Source organism: Tenrec ecaudatus, chromosome X (genome assembly GCF_050624435.1).
Source record: "Tenrec ecaudatus isolate mTenEca1 chromosome X, mTenEca1.hap1, whole genome shotgun sequence".
NCBI lineage: Eukaryota > Metazoa > Chordata > Mammalia > Afrosoricida > Tenrecidae > Tenrec > Tenrec ecaudatus.
The window spans coordinates 79,639,097-79,653,402 of record NC_134548.1 but is presented as its reverse complement, the minus strand read 5'-3'; the positions used below and the strand labels follow the sequence as shown (position 1 = coordinate 79,653,402).

The following is a 14,306-nucleotide window of genomic DNA, read 5'->3' as shown; positions in this document are numbered from 1 at the left end:
ATTTTTTATGAAAAGGTAAAAGACTCAGGATAAGCAAAGCACTACTAAAGAAGAACAATGTACGAGCCCCCTCACTTCTAGAACACAAAACCTATTACATAGCCATGTTAGTCAGAATAGTTCAGTAATAGTATAATACATATGTATTCCAATATCCAATAGAACAGAATAGAGAACATAGAAATATTCTATCCACCTACAGACAACAGATTTTTCACAAAGGGGCGAAATATATTAAATGAGATGGACAGTGAAAGTATCTTCAGCAAATTATATTTGCAAAAGTGAATTCCTACAAACAAGATCGATACCTCAACTGCATTAAAAAAATCAACTCAAGATACAGATTAAAGACCTAAATGTCAACCTTAGAACTATAAAGATCATCAATGAAAAAGTAGGACTAACTTGAGAGTTCAAATATACAGCATAAACATACCATTAAATACACTGAAACACACATACACAGAACAGAAGGTAAAACTAGATGAATAGCATCTCCTAAATATAAGGCACACATGTGCATCAAAAGACTTCACTCAGAGTAAGAAGAGAACCTACAGAGTTGGAAAAATTTTGGCAAAATGATATATTGGACAAGACTATTCTTTAAAAAATCTATAGAAAATTGCAACACCTCAACAAGAAAGACGAGTAGGTCAATAAAAAAATGGGAAAGGGACAGAATTCACCAGACACCCAGGTGGCCAACAAACATGGGGGAAAAATGCTTGCAATCACTAGCTATTCAAACAAAATGAAAATGATAAGATACTACCTCAAACTGTCATTGATAATAAAGTTAAACACAAGAACAGAAAATAAATGCTGTGGAGGGTAGGGTACAGACAGATTGGAAGCCTCATGCATTGGTGGACTGTAAAATTTTACAACCATTGATTGTCCAAAGCACTATGGCACTTCCTCAAACAACTGGGAATAGAAATACCCAGCAATCTTTCTACTACTTAATGTACTTAAGTGTTTCTCAACTTGTAGGTCGCGACCCCTTGGGGGGGGTGGAGCGACTCTTTCACAGGGGTCACCCGATTCATAACAGTAGCAAAATTAGAGTTATGATGTAACAATAAAAATAACTTTATGGTTGGGGGGTCACCACAACATGCACTGTATTAAAGGGTTGTGGCATTAGGAAGGTTGAAAACCACTGCCCTAGAGAAACAAGGAACAAAGTAAGAACAGATATACACAGACCCATGTTCATCACAGTACTATTCACAACAGCAAGAAGATGGAAACAATCAAAATGCCCATGGGGGAAGAATGGAAAAACTTTGGTTTTAACAAATAATGTTGAAACTGAAACACATCATAACATTGATGAATTTGGAGAACATTATGCTAAGTGAAGCTAGCCAACACAACAGGACAAACATTGTGTGAGATCACTAATACAAAAAAATTAACATAAAGGTTACCTTTCCAAAACAGACTTTAATGGCTACTAAAGGTGGAGGGGAAGGGAGAGATGGAGAAATAGAGTAGAGGGTAGACATGTATTAATTTGGGGAAGTAGAAGATAAAAGCCAGCAAAAGTTAAGAAGAAAAAAATGAAATGGCATAACAAGGTTTTGGGAGGGTTGAAAAGTTATTAAAGTTGTGGAATATAACAATCTAATTACCAACATTTATCTGAAGTTTCAACTTAACAACACACAAGTAATCCAATCATAAAATGGGCAAAAGACTTAAATATGAATTTCACTAAAGAAAACATTCAAATGGACACCAAATGCATGAAAAGATGATGAGTATCATTAACCATCATATGTAGAAATAAAAAACATGAGTACCATTTTCATTCCCACTAGGATGAATAGTACTTTTTAAAAAGAGTCAGAAAATAAACGTTGGTGAAAGTGTAGGGAAATTGAATTGGAACTCTTATCCATTACTGCTAGAAATGCAAGATAGCTACAGATGTTGTAAAAACAGTATAATAGGGAAGGGAGGGGGGAAATGAGGAGCTGCTGCCAGGGGCTTAAGTGGAAAGCAAATGTTTTGAGAATGATTAGGGTAATGAATGTACAAATGTGCTTTACACAACTGATGTATGTATGAATTGTGGTAAGAGTTGTATGAGCCCCCAATAAAAAGATTAAAAAAAAAACCCAGTATAGTGGTTCCTCAAAGATCTAGTAAAACCATCATAACCCAGCATTTCCTCTCCTGGGTATACTCCCCAGAAACTTCAGACTTCTACACCAATTTTCACTGTAACACTATTTATAATGGGTAAGCAACCAAAATGGCCATCAGCAGATGAATAAAGAAAATGTGGCACAAACATACAATGGAATACTACTCAGTCAGTAGGACAAAGGAAATCTTGATACCTACTACTATATGGATAAAACTTGAAGACATTATGCAATGTAAAATAAGTCAATCACAAAAGGACAAATATTATATGACCTCACATGCAAAAAACAAGGACGGGCAAATGTACAAAGACAAGTTTATAAGTGGTTACCAGGGAAAGGAAGGAAGGAAAGAAGGAAGGGAGGGAGGGAGGGAGGGAGGGGGTGGGGGTAGGGAGGGAATGCTCATTTAGTATTAAATTCTGATGGAAAAATCATGTTGATGGGCTGTACCACTAATTATTAAAAATGCTGTAAATAAGTTGTGTGCCTGCAAAAAGTTGAATTGGCTGAAGTTTGGTGATATATTCATATTAAGAATAATGATTATTTCCCCCACAAAATAAAAGGAGTAGCTACTAGCTGCTGTGGCTGCTTATATATAGCCAACCAAGAATTTAGTTCCCTGATTTGGAAGCTTAGGGCAATGGTTCATGAGACATCCCACTTAATTGTTCTAATGACAAGTTAATGCTTCTGCTCATACCTCCAAATTATTTGTAGAGTCCCTCAGGTTTTAAAAGCTTGCAAGTACCCCACCAAGGAACTTTTGGTCTGCATCTGCTTGAAGCAATGGAGCAAGGAGAGTCAAGAATAGGAGGAAAAGGAAAGTGTGGTAATTTTCTTTGTTGTGAGATCAGAATAACTGGATGGTGCCAGGCTACTATTATTGAACTATTTGGCCAAAGATTCTATAGCAAAATCCTGATCAAATGAGGGGAAAACAGAAGAGAATTTCAAATTCACATTGACTACAGACTTTCTGGAGCCATAAAAACCGGATAAACTTATGAAAGTTTGCCTTGAGATCTTTAAAGCTAAAAGCAAAAATATCCTCTGAAATCTCAAAACCAAGTACAAGTTTAGCTAAAAAGTTTTTTTTTAAGTTTGCCTTACTCATTATGCATTTTTAAGACCAATGTATATGGGATCAAAATGCCTAACAAGGTGAAAGATTGGATAGGAATATCAGGGGGTAGTGAGTTTACTGTTAATGGGGAAGAAACAGCTCAGAAAAGGTGAGAATGGTTGCTTCATTCATAAAATTCCATCAAGAGTACATCAGAAATTATTGGATTGGTATATGGTCTCAAAAACAACAAAAAATTAAAAAAAAAAAAACAAGTCAAAATCCACTCAATGGCACTGAATGTTTAACCAAAGCAGCCTATCCTTCTCAGGAACCTGAGTATTATAGACCCGGCTCAGTAATTAAGGAATTAAAACAGTATACAAGCTTCAGCAATTAGCTAATAGCAGCCAATTCTCTAAGATTCAATCTTGAAGGTCATTCAACAAGTCCTTACTTTCCCAAATTTTTAGACATCCACACATTACTCATTTTTTAATTATTCATTTTAATCTTTAAAGAAGAGCACAAGCAATGCTTCTGTACTCATGTTCTGCTTCTGTTTGCAAACAGAACTCTTAACTACATGCCAGGCACCATTTTCTTATGGAAAGAATAAACAAACCAGTATTGGAAAAAGTGCAGCCAGAATGTTTAGAAAAGATGGTGAGGAGGACCTGATGCAAGGGGCTTAAGTGGAGAGCAAATGCTTTGAGAATGATCGGGGCAGGGAATGTATGGATGTGCTTTATACAATTGATGTATGTATATGTATGGATGGTGATAAGAGTTGTATGGGTCCCTAATAAAATGTAAAAAAAGAAAAGAGGAGAAAAAAATGATTAGGGTAGGGACTGTACAGATGTGCTTTATACAATTGATGTATGTATATGTATGAACTGTGATAAGAATTGTATGAGCCCCTAATAAATTGTTAAAATTAAAAAAAAAGAAGATGGTGAGACTTTGTTTCATATACACTGGACATATTACCAGAAGAAACGAGTCCCTAGAAAAGGACATCATGCTTTGTAAAACGAAAAGCAGAGGAAAGAGAGGAAGGCTCTTAATGAGATGTACTAACACAGTGGCTTCAACAATGGGCTCAAATATAGATTGTGGGGAGGCACATGACAGAATAGTATTTCCTTCTGTTGTTATAAATGGGAATCTACTTGGTGGCCCCTAATAGCAGCATCTCATAGACAAGAGACAAGTTAGGTCACACTAAGAAATCAGAAACAATGGCTCAAAAAGGTAACAGAAGACTTGAATCTATTTGAGAAGAAATTCAAAAGAATAGTTTATAGATCTCTTCACTGGATTTAAAGAAAGAGTAGGAAAACAGGAGAAAATATTTAGAAGAATTCAGGAAACCACTGGAAAATGCAGTCATTCCACTCTTTGGTATTTATCTTCCACCTATCTCTAGAACAAAATGACAAAAATAAATGAAAACTTAGAAACCATACACAACCAGCAAATAGAATTCCAGGAGATTAATACTAAGATTTCAGAAAGATAAACTGCAATATAAGAGCAAAGGAGAACTGCATCAATGTAAGGCTGAACTGATGAGTTTGAAGATAAATCAATACTAATCTCCTAAAGGAACAATGAAAAAATCCAAAGAAAGCCTGAGAATGATGTGCAGCACCATCAAGAATAATTAGAATTCCAGGACAGAAAGAAACAAAAAGCAGAGTAAAACTGTTCAGGAATTGCCTGAACAAAGCTTTCTTAACATCATAAATGACAAGAAGTTATGCATTTAGGAAGGTGAATGAAACCCAAAGAAGAAAAAACACCTAACAAGAGAGACACCAAAAGAAAATAATATTCAAACTTCAAAATTATAATCAAACTTTCAAAAAGAAAAGAATTCTGAGTAGCTCAGGCTTCATAGAACACTGCATACAAAGGGGAACTAGTAAAACCACACTCTAATTTCTTAGCAGAAACCATCCAAGCAAGAATACAGTACAGGATGAGCTACATAAAACTGAAAGAAAAAATGACAGGCAAGGATCATATACTCAGCAAAATTTTTCTTCAAATAGGATACTTCAAAATAGAAATTAAGGAATTTTTAAAAACCTTACAAGAAACACTAAGGGGAGTTTTTAGGACAGAGAACTAATAGTAGGTGATAATCTTAGATTAATCTACATGACAACAGCACCCAGAAGTCAAACAAGATATACAATAACCCAAAGGAAAATAAAACTACAAGACTGAAAATAGGGAACTGGAGATATCAATCTGCAACAAAAACAATTATAATGTAGTTATAGAACTTTCAAATTGAGAGGAAATCAAGTAGTTTTCAAAATAGAACAGACTGTCTTAAACTTGGGAAGAAATAAATTACAGGGTAAACACAAGGAAATGAGTAATCTCATCAAAACAGATTCATAAATGTTTACTCAACACCAAAACAACAGAAATGAAAAGATAACTCATCAGCAAAATAAACTCAGCACAGAATTTTTAGAGTAAAGAAACCAGCAGAACCATGAGAAAAAACAGCAAAATGACAGCAATAAATTCATACCAATAATTTCATTGTATGTCAATAATTCAATGCATTAGTGAAGAGAAAGAGCAGATTGGATACAAATTAATTTTATCCCTATTTTGTACCCTATATAATAATTAACTCAAAATGGGATATAGAGCTAAATATTAAGACCTAAAACAATAAAATTTGGAGAGGTGGGAGGGGGGAGACAAAAAATAACAATAAAATTTGTATAACAAAGTATAAAGAGAAAAACCTTATGACCTTTGATTAGGCAAAATGTTTTTTAGATATGACACCAAACCATAGGAACGTAAGTTAGACTTCTACTTTTCCTAAGACACTCTACAAATTATACATCTGATAAAGAAAATTCATCCTAGAATATAAATTCCCAAAACTCAGTAATAAAAAAAAACCAAATAACAGTAAAAATGGACAAAAGATATGTAACAGACACTTCCCCAAAGGAAGTATATGGATGGTAAATAGGCACATGAAAAAAAATTAACCTCCTTAGCCATTACTCAACAAACCGTTGCAATCAATTTGATTCCAGCTCATGGCAACTCTTCATGTTACAGAGTTAAAGTGTTCCTTAAGATTTTCTTGGCTGTAATCTTTATAGATGCAGACTGCCAGGTGTTCTGTGGGATTCCTGAGTGGATTTTAATCACCAACTCTTCGGTTAGCAGTCAATTAAAAATATTCATGCCACTGAGAGACCAGTAGAAAAGCCACTACACACTTATTAGAATAGCCAACATCAAAAAGACTGATCATACCAACTAATAAAGAAGACATGGATTAGGTGGAACTCTTATGCACAGCTGGTGGCTATGGGAAATAGTCACTTTAGAAAAGTTTGACACTTTAAAAAAATCATTTTATTGAGGGTTCTTTCAGCTCTTATAGCAATCCATACATCCATTGTGCTAACACATTTGTACTTATGTTGCTATCATCCTTTTCAAAACATTTTCTATCTACTTGAGCCCTTGGTATCAGGTCATTTTTTCTTCCATCCCCCTCTCTCCCCTCCCTCATGAACCCTAATTTGTAAATTATCTTCATCTTACACCAAACGCTGTCTCCCTTCACTCACTTTTCTGTTGCTCATCCCCCTTGGGGTGTGTGTGTTATATGGTGATCATTGTGATAGGTTCCCCCTTTCTCTCCCCACCTTCCCCGTACCCTCATTGTATCGCTACTCCCACTATTGCTCCTGAGGGGTTTATCTGTCCTGGATTCCCTGTGTTTCCAGGTCTATCCATACTGCTGTATATGCTCTAGTCTAGCCAGATTTGTAAGGTAGAATTAGGGTCATGATAGTGGGAAGAGGGGGAAGATGAGCATTAAAATACTAGAGGAATATTGTGTTTCATTGGTGCTATCCTTGGCTTGCACATTCCTTCCTTGTGACCCTTCTGTGAGGGGATGCAGACTGTCTACAGATGGGTTTGGGGTCTCTACTCAGCCCTCCCCCTTGTTCCCATGATTGACTGTCAGGGACTTCTGAGGTCCGATCCCTGATCCCATCAACACCTCAATTTCACACAGACTGGTGTGCTTCTTTCATGTGAGGTTTGTTGCTTCTCAGTTAGATGGCAGCTTGCGTTACCTTCAAGCCTTTAAGATCCTGGCTATCTTTTGATAGCCAGGCACCATCAGCTTTCTTCACATTTGCTTATGCGCCCACTGTCTTCAGTGATGGTATTAGGAAGGTGAGCATCACAGAATGCTAGGTTATTAGAACAAAGTGTTCTTGCGTTGAGGGAATACTTGAGTAGAGGCCCAGCTACCTTCTGCTACCTTATTATTTAACATATATATCCATAGAACTATGTCCCTATTGTTATATAAAAATAGATTTAGCTATGTATACACTTGTATACATACACCTGTATTTATACCTCTAAAAATGTCCTTTGTCTCCTAGTTCTTTCCTACTTCCTTTTAATTTCTTCCTGTCCCACTATCATGTTCGACCTTAATTTAGCTTTCAGTAATTCCTCTCAGCTACAGTGCACTTGATCAAGCTGCACCAGGCATTCTATGCCTTCCTCACAATTAATTTTAGATCACTTTGTTTCTCCAGGTACCTGGGTTTGTTGGCTCCCCCCTTGCTTTCCTCCCCCTCTCCCATGCCCCCCAGGACTGTAGGTGTCATTGTTTTCTCCTCAGGATTGCTTATCCTATCTTATCTAGATAGACATGAAAAAAACAAAAACAAAACACAGCAACAACAAAAAACTATAAATAGTTGCAGGTCTGTTGACCTTTATGGATGTTTTCCAACAGTTTCGACAAAAGTTCAACTACGATAGAATATGATAATCTACCAAAGAATATGGTGACTAGGACAGAACCATACACCTATCATATTATTCAATCTTAGTCACCATATCCTTTGGTATTTACCCCCACAAAGCAAACACATACCCATACATAAATGTATGTAACAATATTCATAGCAGCCCTATTCATTATCAGCCAAAACTTGGAAACAGTCAAAATGTCCAATAAGTGAATGGTAAAACCATTGTACTATAGTTTGGAATGAACTACATATTTCACTACGCAGGATTAAACTACTCTTTCAAATTAATGACATAATTAAATCTCAAGCTACTTTAAATTGAATGAAAGTTATATAAGAAACATAAGATGCGAAGATAAACAAGCGGCCATCTAGCTCAGAAGCAACAAAGTCCACATGGAAGAATACACCAGCCTGTGTGATCGAGTATTCCCGAAGGGATCAGTTGTCATGCATCAAAGAACAAAAAATCATATCATTGACTGCACACCTCCATGATACGATCGCTGAAGACAAATGGGTGCATAAGCAAATGTGGTGAAGAAAGCTGATGGTGCCCGGCTATCAAAAGAGATAGTGTCTGGGGTCTTAAAGGCTTGAAGGTGAACAAGCGGCCATCTAGCTCAGAAGCAAAAAAGCCCACATGGAAGAAGCACACTGGCCAGTGCGATCACGAGGTGCCAAAGGGAACAGGTGTAAGGCATCATGCAAAAAAAAAAAAAAAAGATATGTGTGTGTATATATGTGTATATATGTGTGTGTACACACACACACACACACACACACACCATATTGAATGAAGGGGGAAGTGCAGAGTGGAGACCTAAGGCCCAAGTGTTGGCCAATGGAGATCCCCTCATAGAGGGGGTTAGGAGAGGAGATGGGTTAATTAGGGTGCGAGGTAGTACCAATGAAGAACACAGCTTTCCCCCAGATCCTGGATGCTTCCTCCCCCAAACTACCATGATCCGAATTCTACCTTGCAGGGCTGGATAGGGCAGAGGTTGTACACTGGTACATATGAGGGCAGGAGGCACAGGGAATCCAGGGTGGATGACACCTTCAGGACCAAAGGTGTGAGGGGCGATGCTGGGAGAGTGGAGGGTGATTGGGTTCGAAAGGGGGAACTGATTACAAGGATCCACATGTGACCTCCTCCCTGGGAGAGGGACGGCAGAGAAGGGGTGGAAGGGAGACTCCGGATAGGGCAAGATATGACAAAATAACGATGTATAAATTACCAAGGGCACATGAGAGAGGGGGGAGCGGGGAGGGAGGGGAAAAAAAGAGGACCTGATGCAAAGGGCTTAAGTGGAGAGCAAATGCTTTGAGAATGATTGGGGCGGGGAATGTATGGATGTGCTTTATACAATTGATGTATGTATATGTATGGACTGTGTTAAGAGTTGTATGAGCCCCTAATAAATTGTTAAAAAAAAAGAAACATAAGCTGCTATATGACTTCATTTTAGAAAATGTACCATATATACTCGAGTATAAGCCGAGTTTTCCAGCACATTTTAATGCAGTTTTTGTGGTAAAATTAGTTGCCTTTGGCTGATGTTCGGGTTGTCTTATACATTAGTATATATGGTAACCAATAGTGAGAGAAAACAGGGCCTTGTTTGTGTAGTGGGTTGTATACTGAACTGCTAAGAGCAAGGTTAGCAGTTTAAAACCACCAGTCACTGCATGGGAAAAAGATGAGGCTTTCTCTAGTTTCAGAAGCCCACAGAGGGCAGTTCTAATCTGTTGAGTAGGGCAGGTATGTGTTGGAATTGACTCAGTGGGACTGAGTTGGGTTTGGTTTGGAGAGAAAACACACAACAGTGATTGCCAAGGGAATAGAAAGATAGGAAAGGTGGAAACAGGAAAACATTATCTATGAGGCACTAAGATAAGTTAGGGGGTGGTGGATATAGTTACATCTTATCATATGCATTTGTCTTGTCCCAGGTTATACATGTTAAAAAATACTAAATGGTATATTTTAAATATATGGTTTATTATATGTTAATCATATCTGAATAAAGTTTTTAAAAATGATACATAGAATATTCTAATTAAAATCTATGGAAACTACTGTAAATCTTACTTCATCATCAATCTTCATCTGAAAATCCTCTTCATTTTCTTCTTCTGGGGCAAAAAAAGACTTTTCGCCATAGCCAGCATCCTGAAAAGGACAAATCCATCCGTATATCAATCAAATGGTTGATAAAACACAAAGCACAGGTTTTATACTAAATGGCCAAGTACAGCATAAGTATAAAAAATGCATAGTCAGGTCTGTATCATCAGTCAATATCCTTAAATAGAAGATACCAGCTGATAAACAATCAGGGCCCAAAAGGTAAAGAGATACCCAACAGCTCAATCTCATTAACTCAGTGTTAACAGTGCAATGCTGTCCCACTCTAGATGAACTGTTTCTATTTTGGCCTAATAAAGATACTGTGCTTCTCTAAAACACAATTCTAGCTCAATCTCCATCTTTATTCACATAGGACAAGGGAAACTGACAAGCACTTACCTTGTTTACAACCCTGGTTTACAAAGAAAATAAAATTAAGTCCCCATCCATAAGGATAAGCCAACATTTTCAAAGTAATGTACATTAAGTCTTACCACCGATATCTGACATAGAACTGAAATACACAGAATACTTAATACAGCTTTTAAGTTTTAAATAATTGGTAAACATCTACTAGCCATGATGTCTTAAGTCTGAGAAACAGTTTCTCCCCCTACTCATTGGCACAGACAGTGATCAAGAGTGGAAAGTGTTCACCTTCAATCGCTGTTCTGCAGCTATCATGCTGTAATAAGCACAGCACTGCTCAGGAGACACCATAGCTCTTATCTCCTCTTCAGTTGGTAAACGAAAATCAGACTTCAACACCCACCAGTTTGAGTCCATTCCTGGAAAGATACAGAGATGGAATATGAAACTGCTCTAAATTTCAACAGTCCCAACACTCATTGATAGCAAGTGAAATAAAAAAAAAAGAATGAATCAAGCTGTCCCCTATAAAGAAAAAGGCCTATCCATAATTATCTATCTGGCCAAGAAAGACAACTGAAATGCTACCTGTATTTCAAGATTTCTCCTTTAAAATTCAACATTAGGAAAAACTTCACTCACCATGAGAAAACTTAAATCATACAGTACTTCTTTCCAACAATCACACCTTACTTCCTGGCAGTCAAAATGAAAACAACACTAAGTGCCTCCATAGTATAAGATGACATTTTACTTTCTCCTTTCAATGATGATCAGTTCTAGTTTATTACAATATTTCTTATCCTTTACTCAGGTCATCACATCCCCTCCCTCAGCCCCTGAGAAGTTTAGAAAAGACGAATAACTAGATACAACCTGTGCGTTTGAAATCAGCGCAAAGCTTTAGCCTCTTTCGGATGCTGCTTTCTGAATGGGATGGAAAAGCTTTTTTTATATCTTCCATTCGAATCCGCCGAGGCCGATCTTTACTCTTCCAGAAGAGGCGGTAAATAAAAACCTGCCCAACAAACCAAATACGTTCAATTTGACAAAGTAAAGGATAAAAGGTCTAAACTGGGACCTTTTCAGCAATGTGTTCTGATCTTTCCTGGTCTGGCCTCAAGTTCACATACCTTTCAAAGTGAACCCCGACTTCCTCGCTACTCCTCTATCCTTACCTGTAGAAAGTCACGAATATGTGTATTGGCTCTCTTGGAGTTGGGCCCAGGAACTTCAAACAAGGGGCATTGCTGGCCAACAACAAAAATATCCACTAATTCCCGAATATAGTAGCCCTGTCTTGTTCGAATGATCAGGAAGTCAGTTTCTGGCATCTTATGAAGATAAATTGGAGCACGAAAAAGGTTGTTCTCAAATGCCTAACAAGAGTAAAAACACACAAAGATTATATTCAAAGAAGTCCTAGGAAATTCTGTCTCTGGAGACAAAAGTCAAGCTTATCTGCGCTCCATACATACTAATAATGACCTCAACAATCACATAAATTATGTGAAAAAGAAAATAGGGTTAGACACACAATTTTCACCAGTAATAGAAAAACTACAGGATTGGGGATGAGATGGCACTAATTCTTCCACTCAATGTATGATACCAAACAAGTTATGTAACATATCTGTGCTGTGTTTTCCTAATCTATAAAATGAAAATGCTCATACCTTATAGCAGCGTTATGAGTACTACATACAAAAATTGCTTTATAAACTAACAATAACTATTACCACAGACTCCAGGAATAGCCTGACACACAAATGCTGTTGTTGTTAATTGCCTTCGAGTTGGCTCAACTTATGGTGACCCCAAGAAAAACAAAACAAAATGTCTGGTTCTACACCTCTTCATGATCACATGGCCATTGTGTCAAACTATCTCAAAGAACGTTTCCCTCATTTTCATTTCACAAACCCTCAAATTTACTAATAAGCAGGATGTCCTTTTCTAATAGACACACAATAGGCAACATTACATTTTGTTCTATGAGTGAATTAATTTAAATACCAAAAAACCCAATGAGGTAGGATGTGCTAGAGATAAAATTCAATACACAGAGAGAACAGAAACATTTTGTTAATTAAAATAGCAAGCAGATGGGAATCAACAAGCCTGTGATTCTATGTCTTCTTAGGTGGACTGAAAAAGAGATTGTCACTATATAGATAAAACATTGTAAATGTAAAACAGGTAAGACAAAGAAATACAGGAAAAGACAGAAAGAAAACCTTGAGAGATTACAAATAAAGGTGATGAATTCCTAGAAAACTTCAAGAGAAAGTTACAGGGAGAGAAAATGCCAAGCAACTTAAGAGGGTCACAATCTTCTAGAATCTAGACGACAGATGTAAAGTCCAAACCAGTTGCTCATGGCTATCCCTGTTGTAAGAGTAGAATTAAACTCTAGATGGTTTTCAAGGCTATGGCCTTTACAGAAGCATATAGGCAGGCCTTTCAGTCGAGAACCGTTTGTGTCATTCTCCACAAAACAGACTTCACAAATACTTTTAACAAAGTAAGAAACAGTGATAGTGGAATAAACCAAATACAAAAGGATTAAGATTGCCAAGGGAAATGAAATGGAGAAAAGAGTCAAAGTAGAAATGTGCTAGAAAGGGCACATGAGGGAGGGGGGAAAAGGGAGGGAGGGGGAAAAAAAGAGGACCTGATGCAAGGGGCTTAAGTGGAGAGCAAATGCTTTGAGAATGATTGGGGCAGGGAATGTATGGATGTGCTTTATACAATTGATGTACGTATATGTATGGATTGTGATAAGAGTTGTGTGAGTCCCTAATAAAATGTAAAAAAAGAGAAGAAAAAAAATGATTAGGGCAAAGACTGTACAGATGTGCTTTATACAATTGATGTATGTATATGTATGAACTGTGATAAGAATTGTATGAGCCCCAATAAATTGTTAAAAAAAAAAAGAAATGTGCTAGAGACTTCTTCCTATGTCACTGGTGGGATCTGTACTTTCCTTTAACAAAAAATGCAAAAGCAAAGTTACCAGATGGTTCCTCTATATCCACCAGAACAAAGGAGAATCAAAAGGCATTGTAATATGGTTACATGGCATTGTAGTGGTATCGTTCAAAATTCACACGTAACCAAAAAGATCAATTTTACACATACTAATCAACATTTTTAAAATTAACTACATTGGAGAGATGACTATCGGAGATCAAAATGATGACCCTGACTTTAATAGTTAGAACTTGTCACTTGATTCCCCACTGATACACATTAGGCCTGATCAGGTTTTCAACTTTTTGTATGTTTTGCTTTTTTCATATTGGGCTTTTTCTCTGATGTATTTTGTCATTGTGGGTAGCCCTCTTGAGTTTTGGTAAGTGTTTTTCTCTTTTTTGGTACATGAAACCCAGGACAGATGAACCTACAGAGATAAGCAGAATAAGGATTCTTGAGATGTACAGTAGGGGGAGTGGAGTAAGGAGAGCTTATATCAAGGAGTTCAAGAAAAAGAGTGTTTTGAAACTGTGGTAGCAATTGTATAATACTGCTTGATGTGACTGAAAAGAATTAATTACAAAAATTATTAATCTAGGTTGATTTCCCTATGCTACCCAGGTATTTCTGGGTTTCTTACCATTGTGCATTTGAAGAAATTATTTAAAATTTTTAATATTATAAAAAAAGATACTTAAAACTTATTTCAAATATAGCTAGTATAACCATTTTGGGAGTATATTGATTTTCTT

At 36.8% G+C, this 14,306-nt stretch overlaps 1 protein-coding gene across 11 annotated transcripts in view; it reads right to left on the bottom strand.

Moving 5' to 3' along the window:
* TAF1 (TATA-box binding protein associated factor 1) overlaps positions 1 to 14,306 on the bottom strand; it is a 124,418-nt gene that overhangs the window by 89,249 nt on the left and 20,863 nt on the right. For all 11 annotated transcript variants that reach the window (XM_075539439.1, XM_075539430.1, XM_075539433.1 and 8 more), the window contains exons 15-18: positions 11,754 to 11,954; positions 11,452 to 11,593; positions 10,864 to 10,994; positions 10,168 to 10,248 (exon numbers count right to left, since the gene is read on the bottom strand). In XM_075539439.1, the coding sequence (XP_075395554.1) occupies positions 10,168 to 10,248; positions 10,864 to 10,994; positions 11,452 to 11,593; positions 11,754 to 11,954 (555 nt within the window). The remainder of the gene's footprint in view (positions 1 to 10,167; positions 10,249 to 10,863; positions 10,995 to 11,451; positions 11,594 to 11,753; positions 11,955 to 14,306) is intronic.